Source organism: Echeneis naucrates, chromosome 21, assembly GCF_900963305.1.
Source record: "Echeneis naucrates chromosome 21, fEcheNa1.1, whole genome shotgun sequence".
Classification (NCBI taxonomy): domain Eukaryota; kingdom Metazoa; phylum Chordata; class Actinopteri; order Carangiformes; family Echeneidae; genus Echeneis; species Echeneis naucrates.
The window spans coordinates 8,041,431-8,066,371 of record NC_042531.1 but is presented as its reverse complement, the minus strand read 5'-3'; the positions used below and the strand labels follow the sequence as shown (position 1 = coordinate 8,066,371).

Here is a 24,941-nt window from a genome sequence, read left to right as displayed (position 1 = left end):
TGTGTGCACACACATCCACTTTGTACCGCTCGGTATTCATAGATTTGGACTAAAAGGAGTTCAAAACAGATGAAAAGATTTACAGATCGGTTGGAAATCATGTTTTCAGTTGTCGGTTTGTGAGAAACATCCTTGACTGGTGTTTAGCTTTTCATATAGGCAATAACCTACTTATAAATATTAGGAAAATGTCAACAAATGTTGCTAGATATTTTATTTTCTACCAACCACCAAGTCAGTAATATGTTAATAAGTCATCAATAAAAGGTGTGCTGTACAAATCCCTCTAAGTGATTAATTCAAAGCATGAAAAGTTAAAAGAAGTGTCGTACAGACAAGTGTAACAGTGATCATTTCCAATCTGGCAACGCTTGTTTTTATCAATATCAATATCAATATCAATATCAATATCAATATCAATATCAATATAATATTAGAGCATTAGCAAATCATTTATTTAAAATTTATATCTTGTACACGTTTCACCATGGGCATCCTACTTTGTGTGTATCTCTTCACATTTTAAAAAATGCTTTTGTTGAAAAGGTGAACAAGTGTGAAACTATTTTAAGACCACAATCAACATAAATTCGGTTGGCCAGCTGTTGTTAGTCATCGGCCATGCTGTACATTACAGTGGAACATTTTTACTATTTAGTATCAACAGTTGGTATCTGTGCAGCAAAGTGTTGTCACTTAGTTTTAGCTTCTAGGTTTAAATGTCAGATAAATGTCAAATGCTGTAATCTGCTCTCTTATCCCCAAACAGACAACTGTTAAAGTAAAGGGACTATCCACCCAAAAACAGATTACGTTTCTCTGTGACTGTCAACAGCAGCAATGACTTGTGGACATTAAGGACATAGGAAATATTAATTTTGATTTTGGGTGGATTTTCCCATAATCAGCTTTATATGTGAGCTTTCATGCTATGCAAGAGAAATTTCGGCCATATTGACAGCTGCATGAATTTTGGGAACCATCAGCATTACCAAATTATTGGAGTCTTCCTTTGAGATACTCGGTTCAGCCCTAAGTGCTAGTTCTTACATTTTAATGCATCTCAATGGGGCTCCAGCTGAGGGATGGATTTGGCTGAGCAGGACTTTGATATAGTTTGTAAGAAATTCATGACTGTGTGCTCAACACAATGTCCAGTCCCCGAGGTAATTTACTTGCTCCAAACCATCTTATGGCCATGCCTCAAGTTTCACAGGGTCACCTCAGCAGTGGTTGGGCTAAAAGAAGTTTTTCCTGTGGCATTTGATGGGAAAATTAACTTGGAGGAACCCCTACTGCAACAGTTTTCTGTCTGTGTACTGTGTAGTTGGAACTGGTATCAGTCGGTACCATTCGTGTACTTCCTACAATACTTGAAAGCATAAAGCAGATTGGAGCAACAAAAATCAGTGTTGAGAGGTGCAGATGAATGAAGCTGCATTCATGGGTGAGCAGAATATTTCAGTTTGTAAATGGCAGAAAACTAAAGCAGGTACTCTTTTAATCTATGAACAGTAAAAAGAGAATGGTGAGGTTAATAAACATATCTCCTTGTTATATTTCTATTTTGATCAGAATCTGATTTAAAATGTTAGCTAAAGGCTATCTAAAAGTTTGAAAGGTCATCCCTCTAAAGACATAATTTTTCATTGTCAAATTATTTTTTTTTTTCCAAAATACCATCAGGCTTTAAGATATGATATGATGTGCAAACAAAAGCAGATGCTGAATTAAGATAGACTGTGTTATAATGTGTGGAAGACACACAGATACTAAACATATCTAACCTAAGTTGGCATCTTAATTTTCAAAAGTGTTGCATAAAATGTGAAATGGACTTCAATCCGACAAAATAAATAGATTGATGATCATATCTCAGTAGTTTAGAGCACATTTATTTGACACATATAAAACAGTAAGTTACTATAAATAAATAAAAATGTACAGTAAATGTTGTGTGTGATGTTGAGATGCAGTTTGTTTGGGTCCAGTTCAGTGTTGAAAATGTAATCTGCGGAAGAGAGAGAAAAATGGTGTTGATATCCGATGTTTAGAGCACAGTCAAAACACTTTCCAAGACTATTATTACATTTTTAGATTATGTTGGTTATTTTGAACGTTGTACAACTTATTGCATTGACCCCAAATGAATGTGAGAGAACAGAGCAGAGTGCGATTTGACATGGGGTGAACTGAGAGTGAGCTCTGTGGATTTGACAGTCGAGGGGGCAACGCCACAACATGAACCCTTTTTTTACTTTTCATATTCTTTGAGCAGTTGGAGCGAAAACAGGTTCCATATCTGTCTCATGCGAGAGATATCAGAGACTTGGGATGGGGGTGGGCAAGGGAGAGGGTGAGGGGTTGAGGGGGGGTGCATGTGTGAGAGTGAGAGTGAGTCTGAGTGTGTGGGAGAGAGAGGGAGAGACGCTTGAGGCTACCGGGTACTTGAGCCGCTATAATGGTGTCTCGTATGAGAAAACATCTGTGAATTTCCTCAGTGATCTACAACAAAGTATAAGTCAGAGCAGTCACTCAGCAGACCTTTGAAGTTGCTGTCTGACAGAAAGCTGCCATTGTTCGCAGCCCCCAACACACAGAAACTCCAACTTTGGTCTCACTAATTTTCCCTGCAATGCGATACAACGCTTTTTTTTCCCCTCTCTCTTGGGCCTATGAAGCTGGGGACCTCTGCATATTCAAGAGCAAAGAGCAAAGCCTTGGCAATGTGCAGGGTTGGCCTGGGGTCACAAAAGGCGGGACAGGTCAATTTACCTTCTCTCAGCCCACCCTGGATGTGTTAATCCAGCCTTAAAGAGAGAAACTCTCCACCTTAATGATGACAAACAGAGTTAGAGCCTGCAGTGATCTCCCAGGAAAAATTATACAATTATATCATCCTGTGATGCCATGGACAAAAGGCCCTTAGATATTCAATTTCAGTTTTAAGAGCAACTGGTTGACATTTTTGAAAAATTATCATTAAACCAGTTCAACACCAGTTTTAACGCTGGAGACCAATTTATATTTTTGCTCTTGAACACTTGATAACAAGTGCCTCAAGATGCTAACTGTAACTTTTGGTAAGCAATAAGAGGACAAGTTTAGCCAATGGTAGAACATTTTTAAATAAAATTTGAAGTAATGTCATTTACATTCACACTTGGCGGCAGTAAATAAACTAGCAGGGCTACAGATATTTGCAAAAGTATATTTTGGATACTTTCAGTTTTTCACCCTACTCCAGTTTTTTAACATTACATCATTAGATCATATGTTGCTCTTGGACAGGCGATGGAAACATACGGAAGCAAAACAAAACTGGGAAAACGTTCGTTTGTCTCAACACTATTGCAGAAGCAATATGTCAAATAGGCGAAAATTTACTGAATGTGTCTGGAAGAATAGTACTGTTATAAGAATGTGCAGATGGTTGGAAATGGTCAGGTCTCTTGTCCAACAAGGAACTTTGGGAAATATGAAGAAAGGACTGCAGTTACACTCTGTTTTTTAACAGTGCTATATGTATTTAATTTAATGCTATATCTTGCCATGTTAATTATTAAAGCTCCTTTAATCAGGTCAAAATAAAATGTCTTCCTTGGCCATACCTGGTGCAAATTGGGTTAATACTCTTTGCATACGTCCTCAGGTTAATAGAGAATCTGGCATAAATGGATGAAATATAATCAGTTTAGCAGAGGTGATAAATTCAAATTAAATAATAAATTAAATTACTTTACCAACCCTTCTACGCTGAGTCCAAAATAAAAAGTGGGACTGACTGGGTTTCTGTTAAAGTGCAAGGTAAATAGCTGCTAATGGTAATGTTGGTTAGGTCAGAAAATAGTGGCTTTAAAAAAAAAGCATCACACCAAACCATTTTATTTTGACCTAAATCAAAAGGTTTGAACACCAGGTGATACGTCCCTGCACCTCCTGGCAGTGTCAAAATGACAAGCTTTCCGTTATGCATCCCAAACTGAAACAAGGCCGTAGTAATTCTCACACTGTTACCCGTCCAGTGTTTATTCAGTGGCAGCTGGTCTCACCATCTGGGAAAGCAGTGCTGGGGCAAAACAAAACAGGTTACACCTTTGGCCATGCCAAGTCTGCTAGTGCCCCAGTCCGTCTACAAACAGAGAGGCTAATCACAATTTCACGCTCTGATTTGTCAAATCCCAAATCCAGTACCGGAGGCACCAAGAAAACTTTTAAGTCAGTAAATTTCATGGCACACAGGATAACAGCTTTTCCATACTGTTCCTATTGTTCTATGTAAGCCTTTCCTGGCTTTACCCCTCTTTACAGTGGGAGGGAAATGAATAGTTACAAGCCTTTTCTGCAAATGAGAAGGAAGCTGTAATTCTGACCAAAACATTTGGTCAACTCTAAGATTGGCAGCCGGGAACAAACTCTCATCTCCTCATGCGTGCATTTTATATTCATGCTAATGTTAAACAACAAAACAGTGCATAGAGTGCCCTCAACAAACTGCAGGTGTGAGGAAGCTGAAACAAAAGCCACTGAAACCCTAATGGCATCCCTTGTCATTAACAGACCTTTGATGTATCTACTCAACAGACTCTTTTATCTCCTTCCTCCTCTATGCCTCTTACTCTCTCTGTCTCCACCCGGCTCGACCAGTTTCTTTATTAATGCCGTCTTTAGGGAATGTTCTTTTGCTCAGAGCCCTCAACACACATCTGACATCTGGCTGACGCTCACATATGTCGCTTATTTTGCCACCAATCATTAGCCTGCAAAGAGCATCACAATGCTGAGTTCGTAGCTATTTTAGGCATTTGTTGGTCGTAAGTCCTTGAAGTTTGTGGGAACAAAAACTATTAAGGAACAAGACTTGACATTACTTTTTTAGTTATGGAAAACATTGTAGTATGCAATCATTGTAAATTGTGATATATTCTCTGTTTGTAAAAATCTGACACATCTAGATATCAGAAGCACGTAAACTGCATTAAAATGGTATTTGAAAAGGCTGCACATGAAATACTGGCATTCAAACTCTCCCTTTGAACTGAAAGGATATAGAAACAGGACATTGTTGGCCTAATCGCATGCTCTCTTTGAAGTGAGACATCACTATTAGGTGAAAAGGTAAGTATACTTCTTTAGAAAATAAAAGCTTTTCATCATTTGTTAGGGCTGCAGCGCGAGTGATTTTCATAAAGGTGGTTTAAAACTTTGGATAGCAGTATTTGGGACTGCCTTGGATGGAGCTCTAATGAAAGTGCAGCACATGAAGCAAATAGCTAAAATGGCAAAAATAACACCAGCAATAACATAAGCCACATTAAAGGAGTCCTTTCTCACACACCAGATGTTGTCAGATTTAATGAGGGAAAACAAGAGGGAGCTGGATTTATGAAGACACATTAAAGAAAACACAGGTGTCAGACCTTGAATGCTGACTTGACAAAGTGTCTGTCCCTGCTACAGACCGCCTGTCCGAGAAAACACAAAAGCATCAGTTCATTAGGTCAGACTGTCTAGCTGGAGAGTGATGACAGTATTTCATAACATTTTAGTTTTGCAACACATCATCAGCTAACTAAGACAATTACGTACACACCTCCGCTCACCTCCTCTCATATGCTAAAGCAGGCAATCAGCCAGGGAGTTAATTTGGCAGAGAAAAACAGAGGAAGAAACTCCCACTCTGGCACCATTTGTCACCACAGTCCAACCTTGTTATTCAAACTAGCGAGCCTATTTGAAATTCCTCTCCGTGGTAAAACAGGGCCAAAATAATCAAGGGAGCATGATCACACTTAATTGATTCAGTGTACTTTTAAGATGCACTACAGGGTGCTGGGGTGACCTATTTCAGACTGCTCTTCAGAGGAACCAAGTATCCCAGCAAGGGAGTAATGCACAACGAGGATTTTAATTATTGCAAGATCTGGGGCTACGACCGGAGGTGAAATACTTCTGAACTAACTGTGACACCACATTATAACACTGCCAGTGGACTGGAATAGTGCTTTTGAATTTTCTGTAGATCTCTTTGTAGTAATACATTGAAAACAGAAAAGAAAAGAATAACAAGAAAAACAGGGCTTTATTTTCAATGCAGCTGAATTATATGAACTAATTTGGAGTCATGAAAATAGTGGATTTATATTTTATCTTTTTAATTTTATCAAATATTTGCGCTTTTCTCTGTTTTTTTCTTGTCATTTCTTCATTTGCGTTTACTCAAGTAGGCTTCAGTCTAATGCACTGATGTGGAATAACCTGCCTAATTGTATAATACTTTAATTGACATTAATCATTATGAGACCAATGGAATAGAAGACATTTTTCTGAAAGAAAAAAAAAAAAAGAAGAAACTAAATTGATGACCACTGGTGTTTAGTTGATGAGTCAATCGCCAGTGTCTTACCCTAAATCTGACCTCCTAACTTGGGCCTCTTAAAACCTACCAGAATTCCTGTGAACCTGAACCTTTTAGTGAAGCTGGTCAGGCTGTCAAGGCAGAGGTCTAATGTTTTCCCTACTGAGTAAAAGGACGATGAGATCCTCAGTCATCCTACCCTACTCTTCCTATTAAGATCAAAATCTCCTCTCAGGCCCCCGGGTGTCAACAAAGTGAGATGCAGTAAATGATATGCAAATTGAAAAGAAGAAGAAGAAGAAGAAAAAAAAAAAAGAGCTCCACAAATCAACTCTCCATCCCTACACTTCCGACACTTCACATCTTAAAAGAAAATTCCTGTATTTGGGGTGGAATTCAAAGTGAGGTCTCGCTCTGCCTCTGTGAGGCTATGTAGTGATTCCAGCACTCAGACAGCACAAAGCCCCTCTAACTACAGAGAGCTCCCTGTGGGACTAGTCAGGAGAGTTTTGGGTTTCAGAAGGATCTGTTTCTGGATCCGTCTTAGACAATTGATATAATACTTGAAAATAGGTAGATGTTTTCAAACCAAGTTAACACCACTGGGCTTAGCAACATGGAGGCAAGATGAGGGGGGTTTTATTGTAAATGAAGAGCAGTGGATCAGTGATTGGTCAATTAAACCATCAGTAAACCAACAGAAATGAAGGTATGATCATTTTTTCATTAGAAATTGAATTTCATGGTCATAATTTTTTCCCCACATATCATTATTTCTAAAATGTAATAGACACACCAATCCAGTTATTACCACATAGATCATAAAGTTATTATTAACTGCAAACCTTGTAGAGTGATGAAACATTTTACATTTGGAGCAACAATAAATGCTCAGCATTTCAGAGTTTAATGGTGTAACTGTGACTTCACAAAATGTTTTTTATTAACATATTACCCCATCCCCGCTTACTAAATGCATTACATGCTGGTGTATATTTTGCTTCACAAGTACTTCCATTAATTTATTTGTTGATGTAATGCTTATATTGAATTTTTACTTATTACTGATTATTAAGGATTTAAGAACCCAAAAAAAGGCCCAGGAGAAAAGAGCAACACCATAATAATGTTATCCATTTATCATATTCAGAGGCAAAATAGCAGCGATTCAAGTATGAGTTTAGAAAAACACACATTGAGCCCCTTTTCTTGAAAAATGAAACATCTCTCATAATCATCAAGCACTATGTCCATAAAACCTCCACAGCTATGGAGAGACTGTCATGATTTATGACACAGAAATAGGCACAATCCTTATATAAATGTTATTATAATGTCACTGATGAGTAAGTCATTCCTGTAAAGACTATGACCTCTTTAGATTTACAGCTGAGGGCATCACTTGTGCAGGTTGCTTATTTTGCACTGCTGCTACTTGCTGCACATAGCAAAGCCCATCCAGCACTGAGGATGTTCTTTGGAGTGTCTGTCTACATGTCTGGTGCGTCTGTCTTACCGGCTGACATGGTTGTAGGGCTCAGCTCTGACTGACGAGGGGCCCACTAGAAAGAGTGGGAGAGGGGGCGGTTGTGCAGTCTTCCTCGGGGATCGACTCCACAGTTGACAGTAATTTGTAGTACTCATCTTCTCCATCCAGCACTTTGATTTGACTGTGATGTGAAAGAAGAAAAGAAAAGTGGCAAGAAGTTACTGTGATACAGAGGAGAGATCAGAGTTTTTGTGATGGGATAAAACAGACATCTGGAAATAAAAACAATATTTGCAGATGCAGTGATGTGGTGTTCATGAGTCTGCTTAAGAAATTGATCTGAAGCAGGATGTCATTTATAGTACAAATACAAGTCAGACCTTCAACAATTAAAATTAGCATGCTGACAAAGCCTTAATATGTAACCCCCTCTCTAATGACGCAGAGCAACTGCTCATAAAAAGCCTGTTATTTTCGGCTCTCCATTTACATTATAAGAAAACAACTCCATTTCTGGATTCTCCTATTCCACAAAGGGCCTGCTCTGTTTAGAGTTGCTGTAAGTAGGAAAGCAGTTATTTACCCAAGTTTTCTCGGCTTCCTCTTGCTCCCCTGGTAATCCAGAGTTCTCTGAGGAAAGGGCCAAGAGCACACAGTCAAAAGATGAGCAGAGAGTCATTAATTTTTAATTCAAAGTGATTTTGTGTTGAATGCGAGCAGATGCTGATAATATCAGAAGTCACAGCATAATTTTTTCTGATCAAAGGGCTCAAGTGAGTCTGATGAAGCATGCATCTTGCTCAGCTTTGATAAACCACATCAATTATTCACCGTGAAGGCAGACATCCTGACATGAAAGCAACAGATAAAGAGCATAAGCACATGTTCAAGACAAGAGGCAGAGAAGTGTGGGGGTGGGGCTCCAGGGTCTGGCACAGGTAGGTTTAATTGTATTATCATGTGGAACCAAAGTCAGACAAAGGCCTTTATCGGCACTTTGAACTCACATTTAGCTGGTTGTAGTACAGGCTGTCTTCAGGGCTGTTGAGCAGCTTGGGCTGCTGGCCCCGCCGGCGAGGGGTTCTCTGCTGCAGCTTCATCACTGGACCTGCAACAGAGGAAAAATAAGGGCACTGATCCAAACAAGTGGGAAAAAAAAAACAAAACAACAGAAACCAAAATGATACCGATTGTGATGACAGTAGCAGTAAACAGATTCTGCCCTCCACTTTTTAAATCTGCATCCTTGTGTGACAAAGATTCAGAAACACATTTTAAATTTACTTTGGTGAGATTATGTCATTTCATTGATGAGCTGACTCAATAACAGCTTAACATTGCAGAAATACACACTCATGAGCCACATCTAATTATATCTCAGTCTCACAGGTGCACAGCAGACTGCGTTTAAGTTTGCCAAACAGCTAGAGGTGAGAGGCAGAGGTGAGATGTTGGTGTGCATCTGTGTGTGTGTTACTGGATATTCCTCTGACTAAGCAAGAGTTTTCACTTCACTGTGACTAAAACCCACAAAAAGAGAAAAGCAATTCCTGAAGGAGCTCATATTGATTCTCAGATCAGATCTTGCCGTGCCCTCAAAGTGGGAACAAAAAATGTACAGCGAGTAGGAGCATCTACAACAGCAGCTAAGTCTTTAGTTTGAAGTCTTTATGACTGTCTGAGAAGCACCACATATTAATATAAATGAGTAGAAAAATGTTCCAATTATTTGCTAAAGGTCCTGGGAAAGTTCACATTGGAGATGACAGAGAGATGACACTAGAAAGCAAAGCAAACTCTACAAGTGCTGAACATCTCATTTATGATATTTCAGTTGACATTTACTGTAAAGATTGCATCAATGATTGACAAGGATGTCAAAAAAGGGAAATAAGCATTTGACAGGGAAGGGGGTGAGTTATAACAGCACGTATTAGTTGAGACATGACAGTGACAACATGAGACAACATTTGTCTCAGAGAGGAATTATTTTGTATATCAACATGTCTTTTTACTGAAGACGTAGTAAACAATGCTGTTGTGGGAGATTTGCCTCGTAAAGCGAGGTTCAGTGAGGGTTTCTGTTAGTGGTCCTTTCAGTTTTATAATCTTTTGGAAGGTGCAGTTTTACTATTGAAGACAGGTTTCTGGAGCACATAAGCAAAAGCAGATTAGCTCCTCAGAATTTTGCTGGTGTGGAGTTAATTATTTGCCAATATACGAGATCAGGGTCAGGAAGCAGAATCTAATGTACTGCAACTGAAATTTGCCAAGATGTCAAAGTAACTAATGAGAGGTAGAAATCCAATTCAGAGCTGGTCAAGTTCCCTGAAAAATAATCCAAAGCAAATGTTCAGTAAATAGTTCTTTTAAATACTTTAACATTTTGGGAAATGACTTAAAACATAGGGAAATCGTTCATGTGACTCTCTAAAGTAAAAAAAACAAAACAAACAAACAAACATCACCACAATTCAAGCCAAAATCATGTTTTGTCTAGCTCCAAGTCTGCAAAAAGTTGAAATGAGGGCATCTGGACTTCTGTATATTGGATGTTTACCTCCCATCCAAAAGGCTTGAGTTCTGGCAGATTAGTTAAGAGGCCAATGTAGAGCTCCTGGTTGTTTTAACAACAGTTGGTAAGAGCTGTTGGAGTGAGGCCAAGTGGAAAGTGGCAACATTTTCGGAGTCACATTAAGTGTGAAAGGCGGTAACATCACCTGGGATGAGAAAAGGGGAGGCATTGTACCTGGGTGATAAGTGGATAAGAGTTGTAGAACTCCTAAACACCACATGTAAGATTATCACCAAGGGAATGTGTCTTATTGTTCAGTTGTGGTTGTACGGGGTTTAGTTTTAATGTTAGCTGCTAGCCTGCTAGCTCTTTCTCCACTTTACCTTTCTATTTTATTTATGCTAAGCTAAGCTTCCCAGCTGTTGAACAAAAGAAAGTTTAAGGTTTGTTTGTTTTTTTTTTTTTTTTAAGTAATCAGAGTGTCATGAATATTCTCATGAAATTCAGAAAATTAGGACATTTCCCAAAATATAAAACTGTTGAATTTAAGAATCAGTACAACATAAAAAAAAAAGTTCTCACTAGTCCTTCGTGGTGTCTAATCATACAGACAGTTTACACACACATCGTTTTTGATGCCATCCATATTCAGTGAAACTGAACGGTATTTAACTTTCTTAAATGTAGTATTTGAGTATGTCTTCAGAGTGAATTGACGTCCGTTCATTGCCACTAAAAGTCTATTCTGACTCAGCAGATCTCTTGCGACAGATTTTCACTCTGCCTCTGAAATGAAGGCTAATCTGTTAAACAGCATAAGATGAAATTTACATTCAGTTTCCCGCCCATTGAATCTCCAGCTTTTCATCCAGCAGATGACCAAATCCTTGGTTGCATTAAACTGTATTCCCCAGCTGTTCAAAACAAGTGTATACCGAAGACTGAATAATTCATAACATCGCAGACAGGGAAGTGTTATTGATGTCTTACTAAAGATAATGAGCTCCATTATGACCTGATTATTCAAACATATGAAAATGACAACATTCTTCTGCTACACGACACACGGGGTTTCAAAATATGTAGGTTCCAAAAGTGTTTTAGAGCTGACACCTCTACCAGGAAGCATCCATATTTAATGTTCGATAAGGTTTCATCTTCTGGAGACAGGATATTTCTTCATCATCTCTTGCTACCTCGGCTTCTCCACCTTGACTAAAGCTGCATTTGCTTTTTCCATCCTAACACTACTTTGTACTCTCTTTGAACAGACCTCATCACATCTCAATCCTATACATCAAAGAGCAGCCTCCCCCTTTCCCCCATCTTTCCTCGGTTTTCTTGATGTTATTCAAGCCAGCGCGGGTTTACTAAAGTCACACTTTGCAAATGCCCAGAAAGTTCCTGTCAGTTCTGTGATATTAGCCAACTTTTACCGTGAATCTTATCTCTCCATGCCTTAGAGGTTCTAACCGTCCACTGTGTGAATCCTTGGTATTGCTGCGTATTTGAGGATATTTGCATTGATCTCATGTAGCTTTGAAAATGTGCTGTGAAAGAACCAGCTGTGTGTATTTCCTCTAATCAAGTCGCTTGTATTGGTGGCATCAAAATCATGTAGGTTGAAATAGAACATTTAGATAAACTGCTGTTGGCTTTCTGAAACCTGAAAGAGCTACTGTATCTGTTCTGTATTACCTATCTTTATAACAAATGAAACAAACTAAAATAATAGCACACGCTTAAATTTGCGCCTTCATTGGAAAAAGAGAGCTATGTCTGTATGTAGGACATTGTTGGGCTAATGATGCAGATATATGTTTGATAAGCAAACGTTTTATTCCCCGGACGCTGCATCAAAGCACTCAATCACAAATTATGAATTCTGACGGCCTTGAACAGCTCAAAAGTGAACCCTGCTGTAAAACGGAATACACAGTGTTGTTTGGGTATTTTAAACAACCAAATGTTTTGCTTATCTGAAGAATTGGAAATCTAACAATAAATAAAAATAATGAACTCGCTTACTCAACTTATCTCAGCGCAAGTGCATGAAAACGACTGAATTAGTGACTTCAATCTGTTAGAGGGTGAACAATTTACAGTTTTTATGTCAAATAGTGAAGTACATTCACATTAAGTGCAATCACAGTATTATTTGAGGAAAACCTCATTTGAAATTTTCCAAAAATCGTTCAGCCAAAATCTGTTGGCACGGCAATCTGCTGAATCTCCGAGCACTGCAGACCTGGAGCCCAGAGCTCGACACATGGGGGTTCAGCATCACCATTTATCCGTTGTGACCTGCAGCTATTAGAGCGTGTAGCAGATCAGAGGATGGGTCAGGCCTCCCATCGCTGTGCCTCTGTTTGGGAAATCATTGCCATTTGATCCAGGCCAGTCCCAGAGGAATGCTGCTCCTGCAGATATATTACAGGCAGGGATGCTGCCAAACTGGCTTCTGGCATGGGAGCACAGCTTGGACATGGGCAGGCAGTGCTGGGAAGGGGTCATACAGTGGCTCACACTGGGGGTTTGTTAAATGATCATGGGTAATTTTTGCTGTTTGGGGAGGGGAGGAATAATGGTCGACTGGGAATGCTGATCCAGTTTGGTTCATACAATATTGATTTCTCCATATCAAAAAAAAAAGAAAAAAGAAAAAAGCCAAGCAGAGTTTGCTCTTCTTGGTGAGAGACTTACATATTGTACAAGTTTGCTTCTCGAAATATAAAAGGTTTGGAATTCTTTTTGAGATAGGTACTTCTTTCATTTTCAAAGAGCAGCAGATGACTCGCATTACATCTCTAAATACCACTTTGAAATCCCTTGAAAATCAGAATGCTCCTCAGAAACAACATAAAAGAGCTGCTAAAAGGGATTTTTAGTGGAATAAATTAAAGATGTATCGATTTACTTCCAAAATCGTGCTGCAATCACCTGGCTTTTCCCAGACCACAGAGAACCACTTGGGCTTTTGTTTATTCAGATGGAGGCAGCAGAGGCACCAAAAGGCATGGATTATAAGGAAAAATCATCAGCAGGGGCCTTTGATGTCTAAATGAGGCATGTGCAACCCAGACCCCTCTTTTACCTCCGTCCGCCTCTTCTCTCTCTCACAGACACACACACACACACGCACGCACATAAACCCAGGCATATGGATACTAACACATGCACAAATACATGCATGTGTGCACACACTAACACAGTCGTTACTCCTCATTTGAAAAACAAAGAACCTAAACAGATATCTGGAGGGCTAGAGCTTTTCAGGTTTCCTCTGTTTTAGTACCACTCTTGTCATTTTGGACATCATACTTAAATGTGCAACTCATGTGCTTTGAATTATAAGTCAAACTAGAAAAGTCCTGCAGATTAAAAAAAAAAAAAAGAGTAGTTCCTGCATCTGTTTTCACTAATGCAAGCAGAGGATGTTGTTACTTACAAGCAATTTTTCACACTGAAATCAATCATTTCCTGTGACAGCAGATTTGGAACTTTGACTCCTAAAGAAATGTTTGTGTGGAGCAAAAATCTCCCAACTTTGTGGAAGTCAATCATTTGTCAGAGACATAATACACGCAATTTATTTCTGTGACCTAGCAGGATGAGTAAAAAGTGAGCAGTCGGAAGGCAGACATGAATGACAAGCCAGGCCAAAAATGGATTAAATATGCAAACTAATGACATTAAGCTTTTTCCAGTTAGATAAAATAAGGTTTATTCAAATATATAAATCTATTTTGTCCACAACTGTAACAAAACTAATATGGTTTTGTATTTTGAAAAACTTTGTTAAACTACATCAAATGACTCAATCCACATGTGCAAAATTACAGAGAACTTGGAGTGTCTGTTTCCACCTTGATTTTACGTCTGAGGAGATTATTCTGTTGGAATTGTGATGATGAGTAGTTTGGAAGTACATCCTGTTAACTACTCCCACTGACATTAAGAGGATTACGTAGGTAGCGTCAGACAGAGGCAACTCCTTCCGTTAAGTTGAGTCTTTCCTATCCCCTCCAAATCTCTGCTGCCGCTACGTCGAGCCTGTAATTTGCCTAAAACTAAAGGCATCCGGTTTAGACGCGGTGATATGTGGAGACAGACAGATAAATCAAAAGGCTGAGAGACAGCGAGAGGGAGGGAGAGTATTTGTCTAGAGAACACGGAGAGGGTGGATCATTTGTCTGGGAGATGCATGTTGATACGGTGATGCTGCTGCTGGTGACGGTGATGGTGGTGGTGTGTGTCGGAGCTGCACCTGGTGGCTGCAGACCTTGTGGGATGACATGCAGAAAGACGTTTAAGAGCATAGGGAGGGAATGAGAGAAGAAAGTGAGATATACTGGTGGGTGTGGGTTTGACCTCAGTGTGGGTAAAAACCACGTCCACATTTCCAATAAGCTCTCCCAGCTGTGGTTGTAAAGCACAGAGAAAGCTCAAGGCAACAAACAAAATTGTTTTCTTATTGACTGTACCATGTACGCACTGAGGAGATATCACTAACCAATAACGCCACATAAACATCAACTATTTCTTTTCCCTTCTTCTCCTCATCTCATTGCTTCAAACAAGCAGGTTAACTCTCTTCCGAGGCGCAGAGGTAATTGGACTCTGTGTTGTGGCTCCACTTTATCACTGTTTGTCTCTTGACATGTATGTTTACCACAACTATAATCTTCAAAAAGCCTGTTAACATAAGTAGCTCAGCTTTCATGAACCATAAAGTCAGCTCTGACTGATCCTCGGCACCATCCTGTTTACCACGCTGAGGAGCATAAGCAGCACCCCGATCGTATCAGCTGCTTGCTAGCAAAGGCTTTCTTTCTGCATACGCCTCCGTGAATCATTTGCAAACATGTTGTATTAATATTCAGGCTGACAGGTGACGAGAGGTGCCATCATCTTGAGTGTACAGCTTACATGACTACACTGTGTATGAGGAACTTTTTCACTGACAAAACATGAGGAAATCAAAGGTTGGTGCAACAGACATCTGAGAACGCCTGGAGTACAAAGTGCTCTGATGCTCACTTCGTACAATACAATGCCGTGCTGCGGGTACTTGGATAAAGATTGAGAATAGACGCCTATCCTGGTGTCAGAAATCTGTCCAAACGGCGTGGTCTGGCTCATGTCATACATGGACAAAAAGCCTCTAATGTCACTTGCAACACCAGGGTTTATTAAATCACTTAGAAAAGACCCAACGTCCATCAAACATATTGAGAACTTCCAGGTCACACCCCAGTGTTTTGGCGTTAATGGGAGCAGGGTGTGGAGTGTGTGCAAGTGTGTGTGAGTCTGGAGGGGTGGGGTAATTCAATTTCCATGGCTAATTTTCTGTTTTTCTCCACTGGTGTCCTGAAACACTCCAGGTCGAGCTCCAGCTCGAGAGAACCGATGTGATCACCAGAGGCGACAGCAGGATGAGACACAGGAAGGAGCCTGGTCTCCAAACATCTGGCAGGGCAAGGCTTCCATGACTCGCTCAATCTCGGGATGAGAAAAAAAAAAAAAAAAAAAAGCCCTCAGATCTACAGGGATCAAAGTGTGCCCTGGGTGCCTGAGCCACCATGGCCTCCCTCAACATATTCAAATAAGGTTTCCTGAAAGAAGCTGGAGCCACAAGCAGACCTTGGAACATAAACGAGACAGGAAAAGGGGCGCGATGAATACCTGAAAATCTGTGTGTGCACCCTCCACACAAAGCATCTAAAGAGTTAGTGAAGCCTATGGCGGAAGGAGAAAAGGGTTCTTTTTTTTTTTTTTTTAAATCAGGACATTTATATAACTGAACTGTCAGATACAATATCAGGTATAAATTACTGTGCCTAAGGCTCACTATTTGACTGCTTACAATAAATTATACCAATAGTCTGAACAAGAGAAGCTTCTTGCTGCACTTAGCCACCAGTTCCAAACTTAAAAAATCAAATAAATTAAATTAAATTAAATTAAGGTCCCAAGCGTGTCCTCCTGTGGTCTGAATAACCGGGTGTCATAGTCTTGAAAAAAGATGAACAAATATTGCTAACGATATGACTTTTCAACTTGGTTTCATACATTCTTATGAAACATTTAAATCGACTTTTCCTTCACGGTTGCCGCGGTGGAATGGCGGTTAGTGCTGTCGCCCCACAGTAAGTCGATTGCTAGAAACAGACTGAAATTCTCTTTAAATCTCCATTAAAATGACTTTGGGCTAGATAACTCGAAAACAAAAACAAACAAAAAAAAAGATGTTAAATTTTTCACGTTTCTGTTGTTCTTCTGTCAAAACTGGAAGGTATCACATCTCTAGGCTTTTAAAAATGAAACAAATCTAAGAGGGAAAATGTACGTTAACGTTCGGCTACAAGATGACATCACTTCATTAAAGTCTTAAAGTCTTATAAACATGAAATTAAATAGCCCAAATGTTAATCTCTGGATTTAAAGCAGCAAGGAAATAACAAAAAAATAATAATAATAATTCAAGAAGCCATTCAGCTAATTTAATTTCTAACCTGTGTGTTAAAAAATGACTCAAAGCTCCAGTGATGCAGAGCAAAAAAACGCTTTTGGGCAAAATGCCGTTGTACCAACATTTATTGTAACGTTACCCCCTACAATTACTCTGGCATTATAAATTCATCAAACGGTGCCTCTCCTCAGTGGCAGTGATGCCTGGGAGCAGGGGTCACCTGTATGCAGCATTACCGAATTAGCCGCTATCTAACCCAGACCTGCTGTGGCGTGCTGACACTAATCCCAGGCTCGCTAGAGAGCCCTGTCTGTGTTACATTATCATGTCTAATCCCCGTAATCTCTCAGCCGTGCCGCTAAACACTATTCCACCTCTGTCTCTTACCTCATACCCCTCTAACAACAGTAATGAAGGGCTGGGCCCCATTACTCAGGCTACCCTAGCGGTGGGCTGGGTGACGGGCATAATCAGAGGCCCCCTGTGCAGCCACCCACTCTGCCTTTCAGGCAGCAGGAATTAATGTAATTCATCGCCTGGGGCAAAAAGCAAACCAAACATATGTTCAACAAATCAGGGTTTGTGTATTTTCTTGTCACCGTTACTGTGCAGGTCTATTAGAGTCATTGATGAGATCCTTAGTGAAGGGTTTGCCGTGCAGGAGTGTGAAAGCTTTGAAGTGCTCGTGCCACTTCGAACCCCCCCCCCACTTGCCATGAGACATTTATGACGAGCTGACCTGGGTTATTAAAATACCGCAGAAATGATCACCCATAATGCTTCTCTCCTTCTGCTGTCAACAAAGAATGGCAGCAGAGGATTGCCTGGGATGAAAGGTTGAAAGGGGTCCCACATTAAAAATGGCACTTTATCCATTAAAGCAGGATTTCTGCTGTCTCTTTGTGTAATTACCTGCACCCGCCAGCTCTGTGCTTGGGCTTACCTTGTTTACACTGCATGTCTCGCAGTCTAGCTGTCTCCCTGCAAGGCTTCGCTACACTGTCTTCTGCGCTGCCTTTGTCTCTCTTGAAGTCTTTCACTTGTCTGTCTCGGCTGTCTGGGCCAACCTTGAAAGAGAAGGCATAAACACACCCAGAAGAGTAATGTCAATGAAAGCACTGGATAAATACACTCGTGTTAAAGCAAGCCCTGTAATGTGTGTTGTTGTTGTTTTTTGTTTTTTCAATTTAGTCATGTAGATGCTGTATTCATTTATTTACAATTTACAATTTGGCACTCATATAATTCAAACCCATTAATGTGCTTTGCAATGTTAATCAAATGCTAATGCAATTGCATATCCCCCTTTAGTAGCCCTACCTCCTAGCAAACAGCACCACACAGACTTAATTGTGAAGCGCACATACAGACTTCCTCTCATATTTAATTTTATCTTTGAATAAAAGAGCTATAGGAAAGTATTAATCTGCTTAACATTTCTAAGTACATCCTCCAAAGGATTTTGCTTTTTTAATCTTACATATGCTCAGCAGAGTTACTGGCAAAACTGTACATTTTCCTCATTTCATCCTTTCAACATCAAATGGTGAGCAGCAAAAATTGGATCAGACTTCAAAGACTGTGATGTGCTCCAAGTCACGGAGTGGCTCTTCTATTTCACATATTGAATCCGAGCAGGATATCAAAGTGCTACCAAAGAACCTCAGGTCTTTACTAAAAAAGGGGTCTAACATCTGTAGAAAGAGGAGCGCAAAGACAAATCACCTCAGGGAAGAGCAAGCATTTATTCTCAGCCGTGAATTTCCAGCCTTTTGATTCTCTCGTTCCCGTACCACCCTGTCTTCTCCGCTGAGATGGCGGTTGGAGCAAGAGTACTCTTTTGTCTCAAGGACTCAAAAATTCCCAAAGAATAATCTGGGTTAAAGCTGCTTTGTAGAGGAGCAGCATTTTAAATACACGGCTAAAGTCAGATATAAGAAAAAAACGCGCTGATATTCTGTTACTTACATTTTCTCTGTGTATGTGATCTGTACATGCCTCTCTGCTTTTTGGGATGTAACACCTGTGAATGTAAGACACAGTTTTAAGTATAATAAATGTAAATATGGTAATATAACAAGCTTTAACTTACAATCATGCAATTTGTAGAAAGCGAGACAGAGGTATCTTTTTGTGAGATCACTGATTGCAGCTTTATTTATTAAAAAAAAAAACAAAAAAACAACAACAAAATAAAACAAAGAAACAACATCTGCTAACACAAAGATGTATGCCAGTCGCAGTCATGCTTTGAGTCAAGAAAAACAAAATCTCATCCAGTTTGGACTTGGTGATGCAACTGGAGGCTCTGCTGTTTGGATGCAAACAGAATTCACGCGTGGCAGAGAGGAGGGATATCAAAAGGGAAAAGAACAGCATGTAGGTGAGAACATAGATCTTACAGGAGGAAAATGGGCCAGATCATGTCAAAATAAATCTATATGGAGAGATTCCAACACTGATTAAACAGAATTGTTAAGTGGAGGTTTGAAGTTTTCTCACCAAGGAATATGATTGTAAACATGGAGAGAAAAATCCCTGATGAGGCTCCACTTGGTTTGAGTATATAACAAGCATAACGTTTTCAGATGTGGAAATCTAGTATTCTGGAGTTTGTGCCTGGAGAGCGATGCATAGCGTTGACCAAAAGTCATCCAAAATTTGAAAGTGATCTTCTTCTTTTTTTTTTTATACGTGAGTTGGTTTAAGATGGTTTACGTAGTGTCATTTTAAAAGCACTCTGAATTTGTCGCTATTGTAATTATTAGTGGTTTCTTTGGTAGAGCCATGGCACAGTCAAAAAAATTTCACCGAGAATCATTCCTCTCTACATAGATTAATTTTTAGTTGGTGCTCCAAAACCTTGCATTAGTGAATTTGTTATCACTGATATATGGGACTTATGATGAAAGTTTTTGCTAAAAGCCACCATTGACACGTGTGCTGCTGTTTAGTCAGCGGCTGCGCTCCCGCTTAGTACATACTTTCTTAATGACTGGCCTGCCCATATGCTGAATAAACACAAAGTCCTCTGCTCGTACATCTGGAGACCAGTGAAGCGCCCAGCCCCATTTGTGGTCAGACAAGTGTGCTATCTTGGTGGAAAGATATTTATTACATTTATAAAACTGAAAGAGGTGGTGCCCAGGGAGGAGCTTTCTCTTCAACTTGAAACAACAGTACATTATAGGGAAAAAGAAAGAAGGAACTAAAGATAGCTGGCAGGTATACAAGGCCTGCTGCTCAGTAAGTCCTCTCAGATAGTGATCTAATTATAAACTATGTTCAAAAATTATTGTCTGTGCTATAATTAGAATCAATAAAGAAATGATACAAAAAAAAAGGAAAATGAGCAGAAAAATTATCGTTCAAAAGAAGTGACCCAGGAGGCCAAGAGATGTCAGAGCTTACCTTGTATGCCCCTCCTTGGTGGTCTTTCCTCCAGCTTTAGGGTGACATCTGTGCCTCTGGGGTCCATGGTCCCGGCGCACCCGATGGCCCCTGTAAGCTGCACAGGATATGTATGTCAGGCATTCTCACACACGATCAGAAACCTATTTTTCCTCCCTCTGTAATCCATCAAAACATACACATAGTCCACTGAGGCAGCTAAGTGTAATTGTTGTAATTAACACAATTTATCAGAGTGTTTAAACAGCTTTGTATTAAAAACATTGCATTTGCTGGGAGGAAGTAAAATGTGTTTAGCATCCATATAAGGATTATAGAGCAGCAGAGGGAAAACATAGTGTGATTACTGAAACATACCGAGCTCAGACGGACGGTATACGGAGCTCACTGATTTACTCTGTCAACGGGCTTTGTGTTTTTCTTGTAAAATTATATGCACAGGAAAGGAACGCTCCAGTACATTGTTGAGCCACGGTTCTATTTTGCATGGTCTAATCTGATCGATGGTGAGCATGTCCCCCAGGCCCTGCTGAGATCTGAGAAGCCACCAGGCTCATACATTTGAAAGGCATCTGTTTATTTTCAGAATGCAAATGCAGTCCACCTCAAAGGCTATAAGCTGCAGAGAACACACAATGTGAATGTGCTGGAGTGCTCCACCGGGGGGCTGAGGCCCCACTTATGTCAGGTTCAGGTTCTCGCCCCCCTCGAAAACCCCCAGCGGCCACACACAAACACACTTGTCTAAAGAGAAAGACGGCGGCGGCAGAGAGGTTTTCCTTACACCGAAACCATGTTTATCCATTCTGCAGCGTTATTTACAAGGCTTTAATGGAGGACATTTACACAAGGTGTGGAGGCGACTGAGATGCTCCATGTGCCAGATGAGGGCAACCCTTAGGGGAGCCAGGGGAAACAATGCCAAATCTCCTCCTCCTGCCCTCCTCTCTCCTGCCCCTTTTGGCACCCTCCCTTGTCCTCCAGTGAGAGCCTCCAAGGAGGAGGAGGGGGGAGGGTGCAGGAAGGTTAATGTGCCCACTTTGATCTTCGTCAAGGCACACTGAGTAAGAATTAATTTACATTTCAGATGAAAAGGTTGACAGTATAAAAAGGCATCTTGTTTCTGGTATGTGAGAGCTGTGTAATAGGCCAGGAATTTGAGAGAGGAAGTCGTGAGGAAACAGAAGGGATAAGCCCCTCTCTGCCTTTACTGGGAAAGAGATGAAAGGAAAAAAGGATCTCAGTATGCACTGTTCTTCTGAAACATGGGGACCAAATGCTGCCCAAACTTTCAAAAGCTTTTCTTTATGCATTATTAATTAATTATTACTGTTTCGTAGGACACTCATTGAGATCAAAAAGGTGTTTCACAAAGATGGAAGGTTTTTCAGGCCTTTATCCCTTTTCCTTTTGAAAGAGTATGAAAAAGTGGCACGAATTTCCACGGGACAGGGGACAGCATGAGAAATTCCAGATGTCTGTATTTGAATGTATGAAGAAGTTGAAGAGAAAACATAAACATTTCATTACCTGACTGAATGCAGATAGCCGCCTCCTCCCGCTCCTTTTTTATTTGCTTGAGGCCCTGCCGACCAACATAGCCCCTCCATACTAGAGAGAAACAGAGAGAGTGTGAGTGTGTGTGTGTGTGTGTGTGTGTGTGTGTGTGAGAGAGAGATTGCTGACCTACCTCTGTGAAACAAAATAGACTTCATATACTACACAAGATCCTACTTCAAAACACTGCTAAACCAGGTGGCAGAGGGATGGATCCCTTTGAACTCACTAAGGTCTTTTTGTCTGCTCTGAAGCATTGCTCTTAACCCTCCTAGGTCAAGCTGTGGTTATCAAGCTCATCTCTTATATGTCAGTGCATAATAGAACAGAAGTCATCAAGAAACCCAGTGGTGGTCAGAGACATCAAATTTAGAACCGTTTCATCATTAAATTATTTGAAAAAAAAAAAAAAAATTATAATAATCAGATATCATCCTTCAATAGTACTTTTTTCTACTTAAGTTCCAACAATCCATTTCCTACTTGCTGCTTTATTAATAAGAACGTACCTGACTGGATGATGATGGCGCTGTGGTTTCTCTTCTCCTTCTCTTTTCGGTAACGTCTTGCACCCAGCCAGCCTTTAACGTAGGCTTGCATCACTACCACCCGAGCTATCACCTCTCTCAACAGCAGGTTTAGCTGCTCCACGTGGTAGTACCTCAGGAAAACCTGACAGCATGTTTAGGCCGGGTCAGTCCCACAGAGTAGTTCATGCAGGACAGTGTACATATTTTCTGATATGAATTGTAATGTTAAAAACTCTCAAATCAAATTGCAAAGAGACATTTCTTCACTATTTCACTTTTTTTTTTGGTGCAATTGAATTACCTTTGTTCTGCCCAGCACCCAGTCCTCTAGCTGAGCCCGCTCCAGTATGGCAACAGCGTTCTCTTTGCTGGTCTCTGGCATCTGGTGAGCCCGAAATGCAAGGTAGTAATATCTATGACCCGGGAGACAACTTGTTAAACAGAGTTATAGCTTTTAAAGACAAAGAAGATGATCTCCCACTGTTTCTTTAAATTTTACTGTACTATCACTTTGCTTCTACTTCTGTATTAAACTATGCACACGTACAATTCAGCATAAACAATCTGATCTTGGAAAAATCTGATTTGATTCTTCAGATTTGGTATCTCAGCTGATTAATTACAGGCATGCGTCTCCTCTTCATTCACTGAAATCATTTACAAGGAATTTACCTGTTCAAGAGGTGAGACATCTTATTTCACACTAGTGCTTAAGGTGTTATGAGACGCACCACAGTCAGAAAATTGCCTGCTCAGTCTGACAAGAAGAAGAAAAAAAAAAAGAGCCTAACTGAGATGAGAGTCTTCAACAGAGGCCCATTGTTGGTCCTCTTTTGAATGGATCATCGTCTCTTATTTCAGTGGCCACAGAGGACGGCCATCAGCCCCGGCCTATCGGTGTGCATCAGCTCCACTGCATGTTTTATTACTCACATTGTCTGGATCCATCCACTGATCCCCTTGTTGTAGTTTACAAAATACCAGCATAGGGACAAAGTGGCTATAACTGTTTGCTCAGGGACATCAAGGCTCCAAAACTACTTGTTCATCTCTTGTGTTTGGTGTTGGTCAGAAACAAGAAGAAGAAGAAGAAGAAGAAGAAAAACTTCTTTGAACTCTGTTCCCCACCTCAGTCTACAGCCTTTCATTCTAATTCCTGTTGATACCTGTTATTTCTTTGATGGTAAATACAAAGCACTGCTTGGAAACATCAGACGAGCCTTTGATACCAGAGCACAAATTTAAATCAGTTTTCACTAAAGTTGCAGTTTAGCCATTCTGGTCTGTCTGTACGACTTCGACTGGGCTCAGGTGGGATGATATGGATTCAATGTTAGGGTTAAAATATAGTCAGAAGTGGTAATACAGCCGCACATTCACACACGGTGTTGCTGAGAAAACAACAAAATCATCAGTTCAGCTGAATGATGACATTCCCGTAATCACTCTTTCAAAGTGGAACATGGGAAAAAAAAACCAAAACAAAACATGTAGTCATTCAAAGTTCTAGTTTTCCAAAATCAAGCACTTTTTTTCCCCCTTTTTAAAGTTTCCCTGAAGCAGCGAGTCTAACCAACCATGTCAAACTTTTTTCCCTTCTCACAGGCCACAAGTCTGAGTTAATTAAATTTTATATCATCTTAAAGTCTCCACATTAGAGGTGGCTTGGATATTTTTCAAAGGGAAATTGATCAAACATAAGTTTCCTTGAATTTTCCCACAGACTCATCTGAGTGAGTGTATCTTGGAGGACGAGGATGTTTAGGTGTGCGCTTTTTAAATCGGGATGGACAGCTGAACAGGAGCGTGTCATACTTATTAGCAGTTACGAGATCATGTCCCATATTTCTAAAAACAAAAACAACATCCTTACATAAAGGCCCTCTAATGATGAAATCTTGTTTTAATTGTGTTCTGATGTATACCAATGGGACAAGGAGACGGCACTTGAGCTTTTCCAGGTCACTGAGTTAAAGAACAAACTCTTTATGAATAGTAAAAGGAAATCCATTAAAATGCATCACCCCTTATAACCACAGTTCCTCCCTGTTTGGATTTAATCCATATTTTGCAGAATGTAGTATTAACCCAGTAAAAAGAGCTGTAGGATTTAGTCTTGCAGTATCACTAATGACTACCAATTAGTCAGACTCTTGCTCTGTTCAACTTGCACTGCAATCTAATTAGCCAGCTCGAGTTTTTGTGTTAGACAGAGTATGACTCTGTCGCTCTGCACTATGTCTGGGGTTGTGTCTGCGCTCAGCCGGTGCAGACTGCCTCAACGCTGCTCTTACCTGTTGACAAACTCTTCGAAAAGGATGCGGTGGGAGTAGCCTTGTCGCCGGATGTTCACCGTCTCCAGGATGCCCGTGTAGCGCAGCTGCACCATCACCCTCTCCCTGCAGAAGCGCAGCGCCTGCCTGTCGTCATTGGGTTTGATGCAGCGCACAAAGTGTGGCTGACCCACCACCATCTTAGACAGCAAGTCCATCAGTGAGTACTGCAGAAACACGGGAACAGCAGAGTTACAGTCATCACATAAATGACCAGGATCAAAGTCAGCTGGGGATAATGTTTAAGATAATCAGCGATAAATCTGATTTGTATGA

General features: G+C 40.3%; 1 protein-coding gene across 2 annotated transcripts in view; it reads right to left on the bottom strand.

Annotated features, from left to right (window-relative positions):
• Positions 1-1,887: 1,887 nt before the first annotated feature.
• The window catches only part of myo3b (myosin IIIB), a 52,804-nt gene continuing 29,750 nt past the window's right edge, over positions 1,888-24,941 (bottom strand). Inside the window, exons 26-36 of one of the 2 annotated variants that reach the window (XM_029530289.1) lie at positions 24,627-24,832; positions 22,634-22,745; positions 22,312-22,474; positions 21,776-21,856; positions 20,246-20,342; positions 18,803-18,857; positions 17,778-17,901; positions 8,855-8,955; positions 8,431-8,477; positions 7,875-8,028; positions 1,888-2,011 (exon numbers count right to left, since the gene is read on the bottom strand). In XM_029530289.1, coding sequence (XP_029386149.1) covers positions 7,896-8,028; positions 8,431-8,477; positions 8,855-8,955; positions 17,778-17,901; positions 18,803-18,857; positions 20,246-20,342; positions 21,776-21,856; positions 22,312-22,474; positions 22,634-22,745; positions 24,627-24,832 — 1,119 coding nt within the window. In that variant the 3' untranslated portion in view covers positions 1,888-2,011; positions 7,875-7,895. Of the gene's footprint in view, positions 2,012-7,874; positions 8,029-8,430; positions 8,478-8,854; positions 8,956-17,777; positions 17,902-18,802; positions 18,858-20,245; positions 20,343-21,775; positions 21,857-22,311; positions 22,475-22,633; positions 22,746-24,626; positions 24,833-24,941 lie in introns of those variants that run through there. The other variant, XM_029530290.1, reaches the window with a different exon arrangement.